Here is a 23605-nt window from a genome sequence, read left to right on the forward strand (position 1 = left end):
GCCTAGCAGGTTCTGTGAAAAATTTACTGAGACCAAGGGTGCTGTGAACCAAGAAAGTTTGAGAACTCTTGATTTAGGGTTAAATGAGTGTCATTAATATTGGATAAAAATTAGTCACCTCACTTCAGTAAACACTGAATTGCATTTCATAGGAGGGGGAAAAAGCATATAACCTGCTTATTCAGGGTCCTGGGGGTGTTCAGAGTTTAAAAATCAGGCTCTTCTGCCCTTTTGGTTAAGGAACTAGAGGTCTTAATTAATATGTAATTTCTCCTTCAGATCTATATTAGGTGTTCCTTTTGATGTGCCTTCCTGAATATATTTCCTTCCTTTGTCTCTGTTAGTTCAGTTTAAGAGTTTATCATTGGTGGGTGATTTAAACAAAAAAGAGGAAAGAGAAAATAAACTATCTGTTTAAAAGAGCCCCTGATAGCAAATTGTTCTTTGCAATTTACTATCTAACAAGTTTATGAAATAACCTACACTATTCTGTTTATTAATAACATATTTTTCAAATTATTTTAATGAATCTATCCTGCAGATTACCCTAGCCCCTTTAAAAAGTTGGGTATTTCTACATTGTTTCTATGGAAACATTATATGTTCATGTTACATATTTTATTATCTTCAAGAAAGATACAACAGAAACATAATGTACACAAAAAAGCATAGTTAAATCCATTCTAAAATAGCAAATTTAAAATTGTTTTTAAAAAGCCATTATGATTTTAAAAAAAAATAATGCAATCTGTAGGCCAGTACTAGTATCTGCCTGAAAGAGATCAGCTCTCAAAGTGCCAGATAAAACAGAGGTAAATGCTTTACATATTCAAAGACATCCTCTTAATTTCTTTGCTAGTGCTAAGTGCCTAACATTTACCATCACTAAAAATGGGCAGCTCACATTATTAGTGAATAACAGGATGTGCTTCAAACCAAGAAGGGTTTTGAGACTTGGCTTTCGTAGACATAACAACAACAGTAATGAGTAACGCTGTGCAGCTTGTGAGAGATCTATACTGTCACTGCGGCCGGCGCTCCAAGTGCAAGAGTCCCAAACGGAGCCCGCAAAGGAAAGCCAATCCAATTGTTTTCGAAGATTCAAAGTAGACTTGATTGAAATTAAAAGTGAAAGACATAAAAGAGTTGAATCTTATAATTAAGTTCGCTTTTCTTTAATTTAGGAATTACTATCCAAAAGTTACTTTCCGAGTTAAGTAAAAGATAACAGATGGAAATTTTAGTTTGAATAATTAAAAGCCCTTTACTTATTGTCACACTGCCCCCCATTAGAAACATAGTTATGTGATTAGTTTTAAAGAAAAATTCCCTATGGAAGTTATTTTCATGTGAGGTGCTGTAATATACCATTGTTTGAAACTGTGAAGGTCCCTTTACATTTGATTCCTGCTTATTTCAAACTTCGACATAAAACCGATCACTGTGATATTTTTTTTTAAAAAATATATCTTTATTGATTTCAGAGAGGAAAGGAGAAGGAGAGAGAGAGATAGAAACATCAATGATGAGAAAGTCATTGGTCAGCTGCAGCCCACAACCCGGGCATGTGCCCTGACCGGGAATCGAACCCCAATTGCCTGGATCCTAGGTCGATGCTCAACTGCTGAGCCACGCCCGGCCAGGCTCACTGTGATATTTTTAATGATACAAGTCCCTTGTAAAAAGTGACTTGACTTTACAGGGAATAGAGATTTGCATTCAGCCTCATTTATTATTTCCAATTTTTTTTCTTTGGTCTTTGAAAAAGACAATTTTTGTAGGACTAGATAACAGTCTGTCGTACTGACTGTGGCATTCCCGTTTACTGTCTCCCACCATCCCCTTCTTTCGGGTCACTTTCAATGTTGGGAAGGAAGAGTGCCCTTTAACATATGGGATTAGCTGTACCAGGCGTCATAGCAGGGCACCTGTGAACATCACAGCTCCTAAAAGCCTACCCCCCTGTAGCCATCAGTTACACCCGGCTCAGCTCTTACATAACTTGCCCTCAAGAGGAGTAACTCTAAGCAAACTCATCTGCAAGCTAAAATGCTTTTTCACTTATTTGTCCATAATCATTATTTCTATTTATCTTTTTCTTTAAGCATATGGCTTTCTGTATATAACATACTTTAAAAAAGATTCTTTGAATTCTCCTGTGTATTTCCAGTATAATTTAAGCTTTCTAACTTCTCGTAAAAAGTATTACATATGAGCGTTTTGTCTGATGACCTGACATTTTTTACTGTTTACCCCTGCATTTTGTGGCTTGTATTTTTTCAAACGTTAAGATTTGTAACTGAAGACAAGAAATCTCTGCTAATCCAAAACATTTCCCCTCGCTCTGTTTTCCTTCTGCTTGGTCTCATTTCTGTTGCTTTAGAGATTATAATTTTCCCTAATGTGAAAACGCCTAGATACATATTCACTCACTGAAAAACTTGGGTAAGACTGAAACCAAAGTTTGGGTGCATTCCTATTGTATTAATGATCCATGTGTCACCGATCATGTTTCACTTGACAAATATTTGTCTAAAATATCATTTTTAACAACCATAACTTTATGTACCTTTACAAGGTATTATGCATAAAATACTTTTGGGAGGAAAAAAAGCCTTTTATAATGGTAAGCATCATCATCATCCCAATTTTATAGGACCTTATGATATTACTATTCTCATTATTTTTACTTGATCAAAATAAGTTTATTTTAAAAACTGTATAGCTTGTTTGTGATTATGTCCTTATTATGACTGAAATCTGAAGTATCTATTTGTTGGTTCCAAGAAAAGGATTTGATATATGATTATAGAAAAACTTATTGGTAATAAATCCATCACAGTGAGTGGGAGAAGCTCAAGGCTGCATCCTTCCTCTAAAACTTTTAAAAATAAAATACCAAAAACAGACAAGCTAGTAGTCAAGGTCATGGAGAATCTTTTTTGATCTAATTTGAGTTAATTCTTTATATTAGGAAAGTTGCCTCTCACATTTTCCTATTTCTAGCTAGTGTTCTGCCTCTTGACATGTTAGCCCCTTTGATCTGTACCTCACACCGGTGAGAACTCAGCGCTGAAACAAGGCCATAAAGCCAAATGGAACCTGACAAGTGCCTGTTTTCCAGGCTTACTGCTCTGTAGGGTCTAGGGGGAGAGCAGACATAGAAGGGGCAATTTTTTTGATCAATGGAATTGAGGAGGAATAGAAGAAGAGATACCTTTCTTAGAATTTTGGATCTGGAGAAATATGAGAAAATCATGTGATCTGGTCGTCTCATTTTACAAAGGAGAATGAGAACTTGCCTTTGTCATTTACCTAAACTGCCTGGAACTCAAAAGAGGCAACTAAACATGGCAGAAGTCAGAGTGAGGAAAAACATAGTAACAGGATAAAGGGAAAGAGAATAAAATTAATTCGGCCATGAAGAGAGGTCTTTGGATCAATGAAGATCAGAGAAAGACAAATCAGACAGCCATAAAGCAAAATAAAATTACAAATATTAGAGCTGAAAATGCATTGTTTTTTGAGATAAGGTAGCTTCCGTAATGATAATGGTACTTGCCTTATCTTCCCTCCTCATTTTAATGTGATCTCATTGAGGTCAAGACTGTCTTACTCACTTTCCCCCTTATGATAAGGAAAGAAAAACATGCCTTACACATAGTAGGGTTTCAGTGGGTTAAATGAGACACTTTCCATAGAAGAGACTACTGTTAATATATAATGAGTAGTAGGAGTTCCCTCCCAGGATAGTGTGATTTCAAATAAACACAGTATATGCGTGCTCCACCCTACCTCTCCATCACTAAGAACACAGTTGGCTCTAGAAAAAACAGTATTTTTAGAGCCGCATTTTTCTTTTCTTAATCCTTTCCCTTGGGACATCTAGTTTTGCTGGGATGGAAGGGAAGACACTGAACCGGCAGAGAAAGAAAGGCTTTGAAAGATTGAAAACTAGCAGGAGGCTCCTCAGAAGCAGGAAGCACGTGGGCGGAGCTGATCGGTGCCCTGGATGCCAGCTGTTGGAGCCAAGGCAGATGGGCTTTGCTCTGCCCCGTAAATGCTTGTGTCTGGCCAGTGATCACACAGCACCACAGCCAGATTCCAGCAGGGAAAGGCAGAGGAGAGTCCCGTTTTTTGTGTGGCTTTTGTTGCTCTTCGGATGCTATCTGCACTGAAGATTTAGATGAAATTAATATTGCTGGCCATTTGCTCTGTATACTGTGGTTGTGTAGTGTTGTCTTGGTTGCTAGCTACTTTGGGTGCTGTGGTTAAGCCAAGTGTTGCCGTAGCCACCAACCACATTCTTAGTGTAAACTCTGACTTATTCTCCTCCTTCCTCCTCAGGAAATTGCTATGATATGATGTGTTAGGCCGCTAGGTTAAATTATCTAGATGTTGGCTAGCCCATCCGTCCCAAGGATGCATTTATACCCCTCCTTTCCCTCTCTTATTGACTCACATGTGGTTATAGACTGCTCACTCACCAACCAGTTCAATGATGTAGAACCGAAAAGCTGGGTCTTATGAAAAGATTTGAGAGGACCTAGAAGGTCTTCCTCCTACCCTTAACCTTCCCTATACATCCTTTTTTGTTTAACAAAATCACTGTGTCTAGTGAAATTCAAGTGGTAATTTCTATGCATTGAGTACCCTCTCTCTCCTTTTAAAATGGCCCTGAAAAAGCAATATATTGCTAAATATTACTACACATGAATTTGTAAAATGAAGAGAGAGAATTGGGACATGAGAACATTAAGCAGTTTACCAGGGGAGTAGAGGAGTGGCTGAAAAGGACACAATTAAATGAAGAGCTGCAGTCTCTGAAGTTTCTCTCGGGATTGGCCCTAGGACTAGCTGCTAAGCAAAGACCCTGTGTTCTTCCTGTGAACCATCACGTAAACCTGGAGTAAGTACAGCCGGTGAAGGAGTTCATCCAGGACTCGCTTGCAGCTTGGTGGACTTGCTCACTTTCCTCTGGTCTATGCTGTTTCCAAATATTAAAGCCATTTCTTGATGTGTAGCTAGAACAATGATTCCAGTTGGGTACTTCTTTCTCCCATTGGACAAGAGAAACTTTGATGGGCAAATAGGTCATCTGTAACTTGTCACTACTAGCAGAAAAGTAAATATAAGATGTGACAGATTTAAATTTATAGACTAAAAGTAAGGGTTATGTTTCCATGTTAAGAGCCATCATATTTGGTTCTTTAAAGATAAGCAAATTAAAAGTCTCTAAATAGGATATGCCCATTTTAGAGAGTTTAACATACATATGTATTGGTAATATCATCTTTGTACTTAAATTTTATAATATGAAACCATTAATATTTTTAATCGTATAAGAGGGACTGCATTTAACAAAAGAATAGGTATAGAATTTGCATGTGAGTAACGTTAGGTGTTTAAGGATCAAATATAATTTGTGGTTTCAAATTTGACTAATTAAATTCTGCAGAACATCTGCATATCTCCAGGGGATATGGACTGAAAGCCACTAGAATTTTGTTTTCAATTAGGCATATACTGACTGGTCATGTGGTCATTTTCTGGTTTTGGTTATAAACTATAGGTCTTCAGATCTGAAAGCATAGTGGCTTTTGTAACTGGGTGTAATTATTCCCAACAGGGTTTAAATCAACTTCTTAGCAATGTTTTGCAGGTTACTTGAAAAGAAACTGTGTACAAGAGCTTGGTCATATAAAGATTCTAAACTCAATACTTTCTCCTGTTGACTTAGGTTAGATTATTTCCAGTTGATCTGTATTTTCTACTTTCTAAAGCTAAGTGCTGCATTTTTCTTAACCCAAAAATGTGTGATTCAAAATCCACCCAATTAGGTACATTGGTTTAGAGAGTTATCCTGTTGATACTCACTTAAGAAAAAAAAAATCTGTAAGCCTGCCAAGTATGGAGGTAAAAATTGGAAGGAGACTTGTGTGCTATTGGAGGAAGATAGTTCATTGTTGTGGGAATATTGGAATAGGTTATTGGTATAGTCAGTTCTTGAGCGTGAACTACCACACTGTCTAATACAACATTATAGAAGGAAATTAATAAAAGATGTGAAGAAAAATGCACCTTTATAAAATATGGAGTAATTTCAGCTGTTTATTCAAGGACTTTAATTTTGCTTTATAAAAAATAGCGTTCTGAAATTATGAAACTGAAATACACCTCAAAATACCCTAATTATTAGTTTCTACAAAGTCTGAGAGGCAAATTAAGTCAACTTGTAATTCTTAGCATTTAGTCCAGTATCTCATAGGAAGCACAGGGCCTTGTATTAATAACCATTCTCTGTTGAATGAACAAATGGATGAACGAATGTTTGTGTACTATGTAATTTTAAACTGGTTACTGGATCCCACCAAAAAGTATCTTATGCTTAATTTTTTCCAAAAGTATTTTATGCCAAGTAGCCTTAAAAATAAACGTCCACAACAAAGATATAAGATTGTAGATAATTTTTGTTGTTGTTCTTTCTGGTTTTGTGTATTATTCAAATTTTCAACAAAAAATGTCATATAGCTAAATTTTTTCTAAGATACATGGTTAATTAAAACCTATCTTAACATGAAATACAGATCTCACCTCTAATAACTGATATCTCATCTGTGATACAAATTGCAGAGGCCTTGCTTTTACATTAAAGTCCACTTTTAAAAACTAATGTAATTATGACCAAAGAACATTCCTAGGATTAATTTAAAAGAAGTAGAATTTTATCTTAACCTGGAGGAACTGAATTCATGTTTCTGTCACTGGTACAGAGCAACGCCAGTTCCATTTGGTAGTGTTGAAAATGGTTATCCTTCTCTGAAAAACAAGCTAGACACTTAATCGAATGCCAACTCTCTTCTTGCAAATATAATCATATTGTTTTTATTAAACATATTTATACAAGTTGGGGTAAAAATCTTTCTCTTAGTGTAATCATATTTGAATGACAAATAAAAAGAGCCATGCTGACCAATAAAAATAATCCCCTGCTCTCCCTGGTAGGAACAAAATATTGAACTGGTGGATGGACATTCTGAGCCACTGTGGCAGTTGGTAGTTGAATCCTGTGACTAATGGTAGAGATTTCTGTCTAGGTAGGTCACATGGACTTAGTTATCTGCCCACTGGAATGACACAGCAGGGAGCTATCTGATGAGTATTGTGGAACATCTGTGAATGGGTCACAGCTATGCCCAATGTGAATCATGCTTCCCTCAAAAATCTAAAGTTTAATAGTTTAAAAATTCCAAACTGTTGTCACATAAACTGAGATGTTTGACCTATTTTAGGAGTTGGGAGGGAATGAATACAACACATAGTCTAAGATATTTTGCCAGTAAGTCATTTGTCTGTGTTTTAAACCTCTAAATTTTAGGAAAGCCTAAAAACTGTTGAAGGTCATCATTGAGAGCTTTGGGTCACTGCAAGTAATAAAATATACCCTCCTCAGCTGATTGCCACCTTCACGGAGACTACAGGACTTGATAGTCTTCCCCACCAGGGGACGAGATTTCCTATCTTTAAATTCAACATGCTTAGTTAAAAATCTGTAAAACATGCCCTGCCAGGCGTGGCTCAGCGGTTGAGCGTCGGCCTAGGATCCAAGCGATCAGGATTCGATTCCCGGTCAGGGCACATGCCCGGGTCGCGGGCTTGATCAATGACTCTCTCCTCATTGATGTTTCTGTCTCTCTCTCTCTCCCTCTCCTTTCCTCTCTCTGAAATCAATAAAGATATATTAAAAAAAAAAAAAAATGTGTAAAACATGATGATGGAGGCGCTTCTACCTCACAAGTCCATGACCCTTAAAGGACCTGGTGGGGAGCATTTGGTGTGCAGCTGTTTAGGTGACAGTTTCCTTTACTGAATGGTCTTAATTCACATTGATTTTCCTAATTTGGGATCAAACTCTTCTCTTTAGGGTACTATTAAAAGCAGTAGACAAAGAAGCAAAACTGGGGGTTTGTGTGGGGCTAGCTAGGTGAAGCTGAGGTTTCCTAGGGACTGGCCATGCTCCTTTTACAACTCTTCCTGGGCCTGCCTGGTTCTGGAGAGCGGTGGTGAGTGGGGAGATAGCTTAGTCTGCTTTCATTCCAATTCCAGGAAGAACCTGCAACCTCTGTGTGATCTGCAACACTTGGCATTGTCTTGTAGTTTGACTTTTGTCTGATATTTTGATACGTTTATCTTTGCTTCTTTTCACTCCTTTTGAGCGGCATAAAGTCTGTTGACCAGGGATGTTTACTAGTAAGAGTGTGTTTGTGTGTGTCTTTGTATTTTGTGTCCTGTGAGCAAGTTGTGGTGGATGTCTTTGCCAATAAAGAATAAACATATTTAGAATTTTACAAATTTTATAATGAGAATGTTTTAGCTTTGGCAAATATTTTTAAGAGTTTTTAAGAATGAGATAAGTATTTTGTAAGTTCACATTTTATGGAATATGTATATATCTGTCTGACAGTGGTGTAACCAATGGGGCCAACTCTGTTAAGCAGATGAATGGGTTGTAGTCCAAAAGAAATTCACTGCAATCTTTAAATTCTAGACTTTGTGTGCTATTAGAGAAATAAATCTATAAGTGGAAGAAAATAATGAAATGTGAATGTGATGTGTTCCTAACAAAGACTAAATTAATTGGATTTGTCCTACAAAATGTAAAAAAGTTAATGTGTCCCTATTGTTTTGTTTTAAAACAGATATACAACCATTGTTTTGCACTGAAATGGATATTCATACATTTTATCTGATGATTTTCGGGGAAATGAAGGTGTTTTTTTCTTTTTAAAGGAAAACACGAAGACGATTATACAAATGGAAATGCTAATTGTTTAAAATCACCAATAGTTTTTTCTCTGAACTTGAAAACAGTTATGTTTCTAAACATGAGAATAATAATTTTGCCTAAATTTGCAGTACAATGACCAGGACTTCTCTCCTTTTTAGAGAAGCAGTCAAGTGTTTCGGGAACAGATAAGACAGCAGCGATCCAGTGAGGTTGATCCCTTGCAGAGGAAAGCTATGCAGACCTAGCTTACTGGAAGTAAACTACTCTTTAGTTAATGCCGTTCTCTTTTTCTCAAGGTATACAAAGACAGGAGGTGGTCTGCAAAAGGTTGGATGACAACTCTATTGTCCAGAACAATTACTGCGACCCTGACAGTAAGCCACCTGAAAACCATAGAACCTGCAACACTGAGCCCTGCCCACCTGAGTAAGTAAAAGAAGTAAGAATTATTTCTTCAAGTGCAAAAGAAAAGCATTAGATATTTGTATTTGGAAACATATATTCATTTTATATCAATAAATTAAACTGAGAAAAGGGGATAAACTCAGCGGGTGGAGTGTGGATGTGCCTTTTAATGAGCGAAGATGCCTACTGACCCATAGGTGTCAGTTAGCCACCCTGAAGCAGGAACTTCAGTAGGTTGATCCTGGAACAGTGCTGGAAACTGTCACATTTCATCAATTTCTAAGGCACACATCCTTCCACATTTTAACATCTCTGACATTGGGATTTACCTTGCAACTGATGGTGTCTTAGAGTAATAATCGGCATTAATTTTTTTTCTTAATGGTACATAAAATAATGGTATCTGAGATTCAATAAAATACAGTGGATTGGTGTGCAGTCCTATCTTTTCCAGGTAGTTATCCTAAAAGTCTAAAGACTTTTAAAATGGCTTAGAAATATTCTGCAGTGGAATATCGGTGCTGTAATTTGCTGGCCCGGTTTTTAGTTCTGTCATCCCAGGCATCCTGTCTTCTGAGTGTTGGACACAGGCAGAGAGGTGTATGCACTTCAGTCTCTTTCTGTGATTAATGTAGCAATTACAGCTAACTGTAGAGGGAGGCACAAGGAGAGAGCCATTCATCCGAAAGATGATTTTAAAGAATTAAAATTTAGAAATATGAAACCTGCCGTCAGTGAGCCACATTTTATAATCTGTCAGAACACAAAGGTTTCTCATTGGAGCAAAAGGCAATGATTGTATGTAGAAAGACAAAGATGCTGAGTTGATCATGAAAATACTGATCTCTGTAGGGATTTTTGTCTGTTTGACAACTGCAAGGCAGAACATGTGTGAATGGCATTGCATTCTTGTTGCAGAGTAACCATTGTCCCTCTGGTTAACTAATTATCCCAACAGGAAATTGGTAAGGAAAAAGAGAGTAAGCAAATAAATTTATACACCCCAGGGTCTCTAGAACTGGAGAGGAAACCTCTATCATAAAGTTATCTCATTTTTTTAAAAAATGACTGCAGTTTTTCAAAAACCTGAGACTTACAGTGAATAAGGAATTCAGTCCCTATTATAGTTACAGCAAGAAGCATTTCTCAATATTTGTTCCAAAACAGTAATGCCTTATGAACTTTCATTGTCCATACTCAGTATTTGCCTGAATATTTGACTCTTAAAGGGAGATACTGATTCTTTTCTTGAAAAGGCTCAGGGCAGTGACTACCAAATAAGGACACAGGGCGTCTCGAGTGATAGTTTTTATTTTAAGACTTTTAAAATTTCATGTCTCTTCTTTTCAAAATGTGATCACCATGGAACTTAGTCCTTAAAATCCAGACATGGGAATGTATAGAATCATGACCTATGATATGTATTATAAAGAAAAGATATTTAATTGTTCTTTTCAATTTTTCCTCTCTCTTGTCAATTACTGTTTTAAGTTTATCTCAAGAGAAACTGAAAAACTATATAAAGCAACATGATGCTCAAAAACCATGGGCTAAAATCTGAAGTTTTCAGTAACATCAACATATTTTCATATAATTATGAGTATCAACCTATCACCTTAATTCCCTGACATTCAGGATTTTAAGTATTATGTTTGGCATTTGATCAGCATTTAAGGCATCTGAGTGGGCCTGGTCACACCTGTTCTATTTTGGCTTCAGCTTTTTTATTTGTTTAAGCTTAAATGCTATTCAAACGCCCTCTGAGATTTCAATGGTTGGTCATTCCATCCCGTGTATTTTAGTCTCGGCTGTTACACGGGAATTTGTGTTTGTGAGTGTTTTTAACACTTTAAGGATAATTGACATATTTGAATTGACATACATAATTAATATTAGCTTTTCCCTTTTTGAATTCTGAAATAAAAAGTTAACTTTTTTAAAGTTTGAAGGTGAAAGGATGGAATTTGGAAAAGAGAGATAAAGAGAATATCCGAAACAAACTTTAGGCTCACAGTTTTCATTTTTGGAGAGAGCTAAAGAACATATTTAAAGTATTACTCTTTATTAGTCCATTTTTTCTTAGTTTCTTTTAAATTTCTTCTCTATTCCTTTGAATTCAGACTATGAAAAAGGAACTCAGTTCTTTAGAATGGTTGTCGTACATAAGATTCCCGGTAGGCATCGGTGTTATAGAGATAAAAATCATAGGAAGACTGCTGAATTCAGTAAGACTTGAAATGAGAGTGGGAGAAAGGAAATGGGATAGGTTTTTTTTCCCGATGATGTGATAACTGTATTTGTTTTTCTGAAATACATATTAAAACATAAAAAATTTTCAATGCAGATAAGTAAAAAAAGTTAAAGACACCTATAATACTTATAATACCATTGTTAATACTTAGATGTATATCCTTCCAGTCTTTTTTCTATGTCTACATAGGCATGTGTATATAACAAAATGGTATAATAATATTTATGATACTTTGTAGCCAGTTCTCAACATTATTTTGAGCACTAAATATCTTCTACAACATTTAGTAGATATGTCATTGTTTGTTTAAATTGGCTTCCCACTGTTAAACAATTTTGGCTGTGTCCTAGCTTTTAATCCTTTACAATACCACAGCATTAACCATCTTTGCTACTAAAACTTTGCTCTCTATAATTATGCCCTTATGCTACATGCATAGGAATAGAATTTCTGGTTCAAATAGAAATATATTCTAGTCCTTCAGACACATTGTCAAATTGCTCTCTAGAAAAAAACATATGAATGTATACTGCCATTAACAGTATATAAGAATGCCATTTCCCTGAACTGAACAACCTGGATATTATTACTTTAAAAACAATCTTTGACTATTTTATAGAAAAAAAAAGTTTGATATCTAATTGCTGTTTTATTTAGTATATCTTGGATTGCTGACAAGGCTGAACATTAAAAAATTTCATCCAGTGGCCATTTTTATTCTTTTTTGCTTTTTCTCTTCATGGCCCATCACATTTTTCTACTGAAGTGTTTATCATTTTGTTGTTGATTTGTATGAGCTCTTTTTTTAAAAAATGTTTTTATTGATTTCAGAGAGAGGAATGGAGAGGGAGAGAGAGAGATAGAAACATCAATGATGAGAAAGTCATTGATCAGCTGCTTCCTGCACGTCCCCTACTGGGGGTTGAGCCTGAAACCGGGGCCTGTCCTTGACCAGGAATCGAACCGCGATCTCCTGGATCCTAGGTCGATGCTCAACCCCTGAGCCACACTGACTGGGCTGAACTCTTAATGTATTAAGAATATTCGCTCTTTTATCTGTATTCCAAATAATTTTCCTAGTTTGTCATATGTTTTCCACATTATTTATGGTGTTATGATCTATTTTTATTTATGATTTTTTTAAATATTATATAGAAAAACTATCAAACATTTCTTTCTTTCATTGTTATAATGTTTAAGAAGGCCTTGGCCACTCTAAAATCATACTTTCAAAGTTTTTTTAATGTAAACTTTATCTAAAATATATTTGTCTACTTTGAGGAAAGGATATAGAATTATTTTCAAATATTACTGTTTCTTCAATATCATTAATTTAAAATCCTAAGTGGTGTTTTTTATCAAAAGGTATCTTTTCAAATAATGAAATATTTCAAATATCTTTAAGTCACGTTGGAGACTTTAGTAGAATATAGAAAAATAAAAGGCTGTAAGATTTGTTGTATAAAGAAAATGACAGGGAACTAGATAAAAAGGGCATTGGTAGAAAATAACAATAATAATAATAATAATTTGGAAGATCTTGACGGGCCAGAGGAAGCCTTGCTGGGAAAAATTAATGTTCTCAGAGCAGCAACTTTTATATAAGAAATACTATAGCAGTCAAGATGGTGAGGTGACTCAGGATAGGAAGAAAACAAGAATTCTAGGGACACTGAATGAAAATGGTAGAATTCATGACAAAGGCCGAAGTAATTGAACGAAGAGAAAAGGAGGAGTTGATATTAAAGACTATGACTGATAGGAAGTTCCACCATAAAAAAAGGAAGTCATGCTGAGTTGGAATCCAAAGAGAAAAAGGCCAAGAGTTCAGTTTTGACCATGCTGGTTTCCAATAGCAAGAATATTTCTATAAATGACCTCATGTGAAGAATCCTTAGATACTGAATATTATTCTTATATGAAACAGTGTTTTGTTTTGTTTTGTTTTGTTTTGTTTTGTTTTTAATCTTCACCTGAGGATATTTTTTTTCATTGCTTTTCAGAGCAAGTGGAAGGGGGGGAGGGGGAGAGAGACAGAGACATCGATGTGAGAGAGACACATCAATAGGTTGCCTCCCACACACCCCGGAGAGGGGCCAGGGCAAAACTGTGGTTTTTAAATTGAGAAAATCAGAAAGGTGAAAACAGTAGAGTGCTATACATTGTGATAATACTGTGACCAAGAATTAGAAGACATTTTTAAGCAACTCAATGTGGAAGACACAGTGCTTTGGGTGAAATGGTCCCTTTTCCTAAGGACAATCTAATTGGGAAAATTCATATAAAAATAATTATATGCGAGACAAAATATGTAAAGTGCAATTAGAGAGTTATAAGCAAAAGTGCTGAAGGATTCTCTGACTGGGGAGAGATTTTTACCCAGGGGCTAGGTTTTATTTAATGGTATCTTTTATGATATAATGTTTAACAATTATTTGAGTCATTGTGCCTCACCCACCCGTGGGCAACTATAATTGGTTAAGTTTAGAAAAAGATTCATCAGAGTCCTCTATAAAACTGCAAAATTTAAGACCTGGGAAGAATCACAGAAACTATGCAGGCCAACTCCCATCATTTTACAATGAGGATAGCTGATCGCCAGCGATGCTTTTCCCACTACCCCAGACATCACTGACTTTGTAAGTTACAAATCAAACGTCTGCTGGGACTTTAATACTTCTAATTTTGTCTTATTGACACATTTTCAATTGCCACAACTTCAGAGGTGTTTATTACATTGATTTTTTTTTAATTTAGAAAAACCTCAACTATGGAATGTTTAGGGCATAGAGGCTTCTGCTTAATATTTGTTTCACTTGCCAGTTAGCTGAGGAAAGAGCCAATTTTCTTTTCCTTTTTCTTTCTTTTTTTTTTTTTAACCAACATTTTGTTTTGAAAATTGTCTAAAAACTATTTTAAATTTAGGGAAGTTTTACTATCTTAGTAAGTAGTTAATAGGTTACAGATTTGAATCTCTTTGAGTAAAGATGTTATTGTCAAATTCTCATGATTTTAAAAAGTTTTTTCTATGTGGTATTTATAAAAAAGTGTTGATAACTATACCCTCGACTCTAGGATAATGGCTGGGACATCTCAATGTCCATCTCAAATTCTCGCTCTCTCTCTGTCCCTCTCTCGTAATCTAGATATCTAATATCAGTTTATTTTCATGTGCTGTGCCATGTTCCTTTAAGTTAAAAAAAAAAAAGAAAAAATAATATTCTGATTTTATGATGAGTTTTTCTTCAAAAACATAATATTACTCTTTGTCCTGTCAATGTACCAATACCGCAAATCAAATTACACAGGCTGCACTAAGGCACTTTTATTCCAGACACTCAAACATGAGCCCACTGACTGTTAGTGTCTAATGACTGTGAGGGCACTTGTGAGGGTAAAGACAGTTTGACCACCGAGCCTTCAGCTCAGAGAGAAACAGCCCTGATACTGTTCAGACTATAACGATTCAGCAAGTGACATTCCCAGAGGCAACTTTTGTGTTCAGATTTTGACCAGTGAGTCTAGAGGAGGGAAAAAAGACATAGGGCGAAAGTCATGAGCAGGTCAAATACATGGAGGGTGGAGAGGGAAGGTGGAACAGGCCTCTTGTCTTTGGCTGGACAGGGCAGTGGAGAAGCTGAGACAAGTAGATGCAGTGGTAAAATTGCAAAACTATTTAAGTAACTGGAGTGTGATTTAATCCTTTAGAGAGACATGGGAAGGGATGATTTTCTGAGCAATAAAGATGCAACAGGAACTGACTGTGAAGCCTGAAATCAGAGTTACGGTCAGAAGGGAAATTGGGAGGGTGGTTAATCCTTTTATTTTCATGCCTTACGAGTTAAATGCTAGAGTGACACATCTCAGCTAAGAGATGGTTGGCAATAAAAGAGAGGGCAAAGAGTGAAAAGGCGGAGGTCGCCCTGACCTTGTGCAACAAAGAACAGCAACACCTCCTGAATCACTGCTGTGACTCTGGGCACCTGTGTTTAATTTGAGGGCCTCCGTCCCTCTTACATTATGAGACCTAATGAGATCATGGCTGGAGGTGGTATGACTGAACATTTTGTGGCTGAGTTATGCACATTTCTGTTTTATCCCCTAATCTTGGTGATGAAATCACTGTTGCGAATTGAATCAGAGTTTCACTATGGCTGGCATGCAATTTATTATTCTCAGTACACATTTTCCTCTTACCAAAAATGGTACTAACATCTTGGGGTCATGTTCATCTGTGCAAAACAAAACAGAAAGAGTATGAAAACCACTTTAAATCTCCTCTGGAAAATGATTTAGAAAAAAATGTTAACGTCAGACTTTTAAAATTCAGGATTAAATTATTATTCTTTAAATCAACTTTAGGTTGAAAATTTCTAGATTTTGACAAGATATATTTTAAGTTGAGAAGTTGGTTAATTATGAAACTTCTAAATGCTGGTTTTCCTCTATAAGTAAAGATAATACACATATAATAAACAAATTCATTGTGGCTTATTTGGCTAATTGCAGGCTCACATTTAGGCTGCTAGGACTCTGACTTTACTATGGCACTACCTTCCACATACAAAACTGGCACAATGAGCTAACTGAGCTCACTGAAATACTGAGCAATTTGTTCTTAAGCTTTTAGACTCTTCTTGCTGGGTTGTTGTCCACCCAAAAGCATGAGCATATCTGTTGATGATAGCTGCATGATTTGTAGTCATGGATTGAAGAAAATGTCTTGTGACCTCATGCTTGTGACCAAGATTCTACTATTTAGCCATGTTAAAAATGAAATTCAGTGGAAATAACAGTTGATAGGGGGACCAAGTCCTAGTTCCATCATTGCTCTTTTCATGACTCTGGAAAACTGTTTTCCTAAACACTGGGTTTTACTTTCTTCTTCCGTCAAACAGAGCACAGTGCCTTGAACCCAGTAGGCATTCAGCGTATATTTATTAAATTAAATACAACAATATGTCACCCAAGACTCTGGCTGCAAATAATACAACTTCAATTTCAGCCAGCTTCAGCTCACAGGAGGGTTTGTGGGTTTATACAACAAGGCTGAGGAAACTGCAAGAATGCACCCGGCTAGAATCAAGGACTCAAACAGCATTAGCACTCTAGCTCCTCTGAATTCTTTCAAATCAGCTAAATCCACTTCACAGGGGTCATGGCCACCGGCAGCTTTTACCTTTGTGACCAGAAAGGAAAAGGTCCCTTTTGCTCTGGTTGAGATATAAAAATTCTAAAGCCAAATTCTCATTGGTCTGATTAGCATCATGATTCACACGCCTTGGATCAATTAATATGCCTCCAAGAGTGAATCCTGCAGAAGCATTACACACACACACACACACACACACACACGAATCCTGAAGTTATATATATGAAAGTTCACAGATGACTTTAGGGAAAAGGAGTGGTATACCTGTAAATGTGAAATGCTCGTTTTGTTAAGAGATTTCAGTTTCTTCCTACATTAGCTGTGTAGAAGCTATTTTTAGGAGTAAAGGGGTCAGAGCAGGAGCTGCATGTTTTCACAGAGCTGGCTCGGGGCTCTTCTCTTGCTGCAGGCGTTTTAACACTGTCATGTCTTCAGGATGGACTCCTGGGCCTTCTGTAGCCCTGGAAGGACAGGAAGGTCCCTCTCTTTCTCCTACAGAGCCTGGCATTCATGTCTGGGAATCAGAACAAATCTCTAAGTTTTAGCATAAAATAATTATGAGAGAAGCTGCCTCAGTGTAATGAAAGTAGCTACTGTTGTGTGTCAGACACTGTTAGGAGCTCTCCGTGGTGCAGTGAGGCCAGCTAGTGCTGATACCTGAGACCCTAGTAGTAGCACATCTTCTCTTTTCATGTTCACTATGTCTAGGTGGCAGCTCAAAATGGCCATATTGAGGTACTTATACCAAAAAAATGGCCAATGTAACAAATCAGGACTCCCTCCCACCCATGAAGAGCCAGTTGTCAAACATTTACCAGCTTCGTATATTATGTTACTTAACCCTCATGATGCTCTCACGATTGTATTGTTACCCTCATTTTAGAAATTAATAAAACAGGAGAAAAATCAGAGGCTAAAAAAAAATACATAGTGCATTACTTACTTGAACGTAGTCCTGCCTGCTCCAAAGCCTGCACCCTGCATGTTAGGTGGCACCTGACAGTGAGCTGCCTTTTCCTTAGCAGTTCTTCCATTTGTCACTTGTCACATCGACACTGAAGTGTCAGCTCTTCTAGGAAATGGATGTAGAAGATTCTTTTCTAGCAATAAAAGTGCCTTCACTCAGCCGCAGGTGGTTCCCCCCTTCCTGCTGCAGGTGGTTCATCGGGGACTGGCTGGAGTGCAGCAAGACTTGCGACGGCGGAATGCGTACGCGGGCCGTGCTCTGCATCAGGAAGATCGGGCCTTCTGAGGAGGAGACGCTGGACTACAGTGGCTGTTTAACACACCGGCCTGCTGAGAAAGAGTCCTGCAACAACCAGTCGTGTCCACCTCAGTGGGTGGCTTTGGACTGGTCAGAGGTAAGGAAATCTGAAGCCCTATGTTTTGAGATGTCTTAACTGTTAATACCAAAGCATTTAACATTAAGGACAGCTGAGCATGTAAGCATCTTAGAACTCAGTCAGTAAGGACTGCAAAACCATGAATTTAGCCTTGTTATATTTTATTGCTGCTTATCAGGAAGTAAGGTTTTGGGGGTCGGAAAATCAATGAGAAAGTAGCCTGATTCAAAATAAGCCTAAAGTGAATTTGAGAGAATATTATAGTGCGTACTCATCTAAGTGGTTTTTCATCTTTACTATTCTTGAACAGCCTCAGAATTAGTGACATGTTATATCTTTTTTTCCAAGTAATGATCCAGCTTAACTACATAACTCAGATATAAATCTTTGTCAATTTATTATCACTTGTTATATATCTAGATATATTTTAGTTGCTTCTGTTGAATCAGGAGAAGAAAGCTGGAGCTGAGGTTGTAACACAGCAAAAAGTCAAACTTAGATTTTCATCATTACCTCCGTTTAAATGATCAGTGAGGAAGACCTACTAAGATAATGTTTTCCTGGCATACATGTATATAAAAGAACCTAACATAGTCCAGAGGCCTCAGAAAAATTGTCTCATGGAAAATGAGGTAAGTGGTAGAGTTAATTCTTAACTCCTCATTCTGCAGAGACATACAAATACACACTAGGCCATCCTCCACATTTCCCAAAGGAGAGCTGGATCCTGTTGTGTGGTTAATGGTAAGAAGGATGAGTACCTCGTTATATAGCTGAAGGTCATTCTTCTAGTTGGCAAAACAGGTTGCATTTCATTCTAGAAACATTGTGGTACTTGCTTTAGGTGCTTCCTGCAATGGAGATTTCGACCAGTTGTGGTTATCCATGGACTCTTTGGCAGGAATTGGGAGTGTTCTCCCAAATTTCCTGGCCATAGTCCAGCTTCAGTAATTACATTCTGCCCACCTAAATTTCATTTGTGTTTCAATCAGATGTAGAGATATTCTTGATATTATTCACTCAATGGTTATGAAAAACAGTATGAATTCTTCTGTTTCCTAACAGTGGGTGGATTAACTCCTAAATTCATTGGACAGATAACACCCATTGGAAAAGAATACAGTCTACAGAGTTGTACATGTTAGTACTTCAGTGTTTGAGACCCATATAGAAGTCCATAAATAGTCTGTGATTAATGTTGACAAACTTGTTTTGGGGGAATTTAATGGGAGGCCTGATGATTGGCTGCAGCAGTTTTAGGGGTTCAGGTCAAGTCAGTAAGCATAATCGAGTCTCACTAAACATGCTGGTCTGGGCACTATGGAGAATACAAGAGGGTTTATAAGGCTGGGAAAAGAAGAAATACCCATTTAACAGCTTGAGTAATATAAGACAGTGTTGAACAGAATGGTGGCTTATCCCACATAAATGTATAAGTGACATAGAAATTCAGAGCTGAGGAGGTCAGAATGGCCTGGAGTGGATCAGAAAGCTTTTTGGTTTATGGGAATTGAACTGAATGTGGGGGCAGTACAGGATTTGGAGCAGGGAAGAAAATAGGGAAGCTGGAGAAGGTATTTCTGAGAAGAGAAACAACTGAACAGAAACACAGAGACCATGTTGAGTTGGAGAAAAGGGTTTGTTTTAAAGAATAAATGGACGATAAGATTGACTAAAGCAGTGATGGGTAGCAAGAAGGCTTGAAATCAAAGCTTTATACCACATCATTTTTCTACAAAAAGTGGAGAAATTAGACAAGTTCATAAGCAGAAACTAGAAAAAATTTCAACCAACCACTAAAACACCAAAACCTCCTCATGCACGGACTCATTTCACATTGGTCTCTTGACCTACATATTTCTGTATCATTATATTTTTATTTTAACCTAAAGCAACCAAATACAATCACCTTGAGAAATAGCTTATGTGTATTACTGTATGTTTCCATTCCAAATACCATTTTAGGGTTTTCTTCCTAATTCAGCCTCATACTGGTTGTAGATACCCTACTTTCAGAATTTTGGTTCTTATCTATCTGATCTTAGAAGGGACTTGCACAGGTGGCTCTAAGAGGCTCTTAGGCACTCCCAGGAGCTGCCTGAAGAAACGTGTGTAAACTGAGGGGGCTTTGAATCACATTGCTGCTGCCTTCCTTAAGACAGCTGGGCCAAAGCTTAGGACAAAGGAGTGCGGAGGGTGTTGAGTGATGTGTTGGGACAATCTCCTCGAATAAAGAAATGGTGGCCGCTGTTGTCTCTCCACAGACATTGCAGGAAAAGATTCTAGGGTAAGCATTGGCCAAGAAACGCTGCCATGACCACCTCACAGATTCTAGTTGGACACCATCAGTCCCAACACCTTCAGCCTTTATTCAGGAGGCAAGAGAATTTTTGCCCCACCCAGTCTCTCCTGTTTGTTTCCTGCAAGAGGGATGCACTCTCTCGCTTCCATTGCCTTACCTTACTTTACCAGGAAACCCGCCTCTTCCCTAAATGGGTTAAAAACAAGTGGAAGTCACTTGCATTAAGTGAAACAAGTGTCTGAATAGCTCTGGAGAACAGAGTGAGAACAAGGAGCCTGTTCTTCCCAGAGGAATGGACGCCTCCCACTAGTGAAAACGGAGGCCCGGGCAGGCAGAAGGGCAGGCAGTGCTCAATCTCTTTCCGCTAACTTCTGCAAATATTTCGCACAATATTCTTTCGACACTCCCATGAAAACTTCCCTCCTCTTTCTGGCCTCTCCCCATGTCCAACTCTCAGCTGTCTGAGCTCCGCTAATCACAAGGGTGAGGTTCAACTGGGGAAAACATGTTGCAGCAAGAGGAATGTACCCTCTGACCTTTTCTTTTCATTGCCAGCCGCTCTAATATAAAATTTCCATTGTTGCAAGACCAGGAACCGTTTTTTATTTTTCATTTTCCCCATCAGTAAAACCCACCCGGTGCTTATGGCAAAAGGAAAAAAAAGCCAAATTACCTTGGTGGAAAATGGCTCTTCAGCAGCCTTTTGTGAGATGAATGAAGCCACACTTTCCCATTTCCTATCATCTAGCCTCACTCTTGGGATCACCTATGCTATGTTGGACTTAAATAGTTTTCTGTTTTGCCCTCTCTTGGCATGTAACTCTTACAAGCACTGCTGCATACTGTGGATGGCTCCAGCAATCCCAAACCTTTCTTTTGGTGTATCGGGATAGTTAATATTGACTCCCACAGAGCACCCATTGAAAATGGTCTGTTTCTTGTACTTACTCTTGGACAAGTGATGACCAGCACCATAATCAGTTAACTTCATAGGACTAACTTTTAGGTAGCATTACTTAAGTTGGATGGGGGTAAGGAGAATCTACCCATAAGGGATTGTGCTTTGTTTTGTTGATAATTGTGGTATCACCTTGCTTATTCCTAGGTTCCGCTCTGGTGCTATATCTAAGTAAATGAAACCCAGCTCTCCAGAGAGAGCTCAGTCTAACCCCAAAACATTAACATTTCTATCCTTCACAAGTGAGAGCCAAATTGTTTTCCCTGGTGTAGTTTCAAGTACTTTTTTTCTGAAAAATATGTTTTTGCTTCTTAATCACAGAACATTAAATGAAAACATAAATGCATCTCTCCCAAAAATCGCTTCCTATATCCCACCGAGATGAAAACAAAAGCCAAATGGTCTGGTCAGATTTTAAAGAATTGTGAAATTCTCACTATGAATAAAAGAGGAAAATTGATATTTACCTGCAATAAGGCGAAACAGAAACAATTTTACTAAAGAAGATTTGTCCACTGAAACAACATCTTCTACCCAGCTATCTAATAATTTGTTAAGAGAATAAAGGGAATGGATTTTGATGTTTATAACTATACTTTAATATAAAAATATTTTTATTACTGAACTAAATATTTAATTTCTGATTATTACTAATGAATTTTACTGCATAATCAAAAAGTACAAAAACACACCCTTCACATGGGTATAGACCAAGGATTATCTCTGAAGATGCTCTGAAGTATTCATAACTAAGTTAATGCCTATTAATCACATACATAATCATGGCTATATCTTGTTTTTCTAGAATTTCTTTTTTTTTTTTGATAGCTAAATAAAACAGAGGCTGTCAGATGGATAAACATTCATCAGAAGGCAAAGAGGGGCAACGATGAAATGTAAGCCTAATAAAGCAGAATGAAGAAGAAAAATAAAAACAAGCCAAGAGACGTCTCTGCTTGAACATTTCTGACATAAGGTCGGAAGAATTTGCAGGAGAGCGTTCCTCTTAGAATGAAGCTGATCTAACTGGTGTCCTTTTTTACAAGCAATTTTTAAACTTTTAATTTATAATCACCTTTAAGAAGTACATATCTGCAGAGACCAGAGTTGAGATTCTGGCTACAGGCATAATATTTGTGACTAGATCTGCAGGGCTCAAGGACTGCTGTTTTCATTGAATCAGAATGTGGCAGACATGTAGTTTTTAGTCATTTGCTAATTTTTTTTTTTTTAAATATATCTTTATTGATTTCAGAGAGAGGAAAGGAGAGGGAGAGAGAGAGATAGAAACATCAATGATGAGAGAGTCATTGATCAAGCCCGCAACCGGGCATGTGCCCTGACGGGGAATCTAACTCCGATCGCCTGGATCCTAGGTCAACGCTCAACCGCTGAGCAACGCCCGGCGGGGCAGTCATTCGCTATTTTGAGAATCCAGTTGATTACCTCTCTACTTCTGTAAAACAGAATATCCTTGGCTTCTTTAGTGCAGTTTTGGCTGTAATGTTCTAAACTTATTTCTTGCCTCAGTAGAAGGCATCATTGTACACTCAGCTTTTCAGAGAACTGCACAGAAGGCTTGTGCGTTTGCACGATTGTCCTCCAGAGCTTTATGCTGGTAGGAGCCTGCCGTCTGGATTTATCTGTCCCCCTCAGTGCTTCTGTTTCCCACCAGTAAAATGGGGGTGAAAGTGGTACTTCATGAGGTTTCTACAAGGATTAGTTAGATTATGACATCTCAAGGACTTAGAACACTTCCCTGCACAATAAATATTAGAGGTGCTTTCTCTCTTTAGTCTTCTCTCTCCTACTCGTAACCTTATTTGTTTTGTTTTGCCTTTGGTCTCCTGTTGGTCCTTGCATTGCCTGCCTCCCTGACTATAAGCAGGACGTTGGCATAGGCTCTTAGGAAAGCCTGCCTCAGTCTTCAAATAATAGCAGAAGCTCTTGCCAGTGGAAAAAGATATTAGACAAGTAAGGCACATATGTCCCAGGCTGCACCATGTATATGTACGCTCTGAAAATGTGAAGGGGGAGAGGTGTGGCACAAGTACATTTTTCAATAAATGTTCCCAATATAGAAAAATAATCATAGTCTCAAGTTACTAAAATGGAATTCCCTATACATCCTGTGCTTCTGCCTGTATCCCCAAAGTCTGAAGTACCCTCTATCCTCTTGTACTTTACCTTAGTTAATTTTTATAATAATTAATACATCTTATCTGTTCTCACAGCTTTGTTTCTGCCAGTGCTAGGAGCCAAAGTATGGACCAGAGCCTTAGGATTTAGTTCCAGCTCTGCCACTTGCTCTCTGTTTAACTTTGATTAAGCTGCTTAAGCTTTCCTCGTCTGTAACAATTCTCGAAAACTTGTATAAAAATAACGTATTTGAAAGCATTTTGTAAA

General features: G+C 37.5%; 1 protein-coding gene across 2 annotated transcripts in view; it reads left to right on the top strand.

The window, feature by feature from the left end:
• ADAMTS6 (ADAM metallopeptidase with thrombospondin type 1 motif 6) overlaps positions 1–23605 on the top strand; it is a 207326-nt gene that overhangs the window by 160574 nt on the left and 23147 nt on the right. For both annotated transcript variants that reach the window (XM_081132538.1, XM_081132539.1), the window contains 2 exons: positions 9085–9214; positions 17753–17957. In XM_081132538.1, the coding sequence (XP_080988664.1) occupies positions 9085–9214; positions 17753–17957 (335 nt within the window). The remainder of the gene's footprint in view (positions 1–9084; positions 9215–17752; positions 17958–23605) is intronic.

Source organism: Miniopterus schreibersii (genome assembly GCF_964146895.1).
Source record: "Miniopterus schreibersii genome assembly, chromosome: 3".
NCBI lineage: Eukaryota > Metazoa > Chordata > Mammalia > Chiroptera > Miniopteridae > Miniopterus > Miniopterus schreibersii.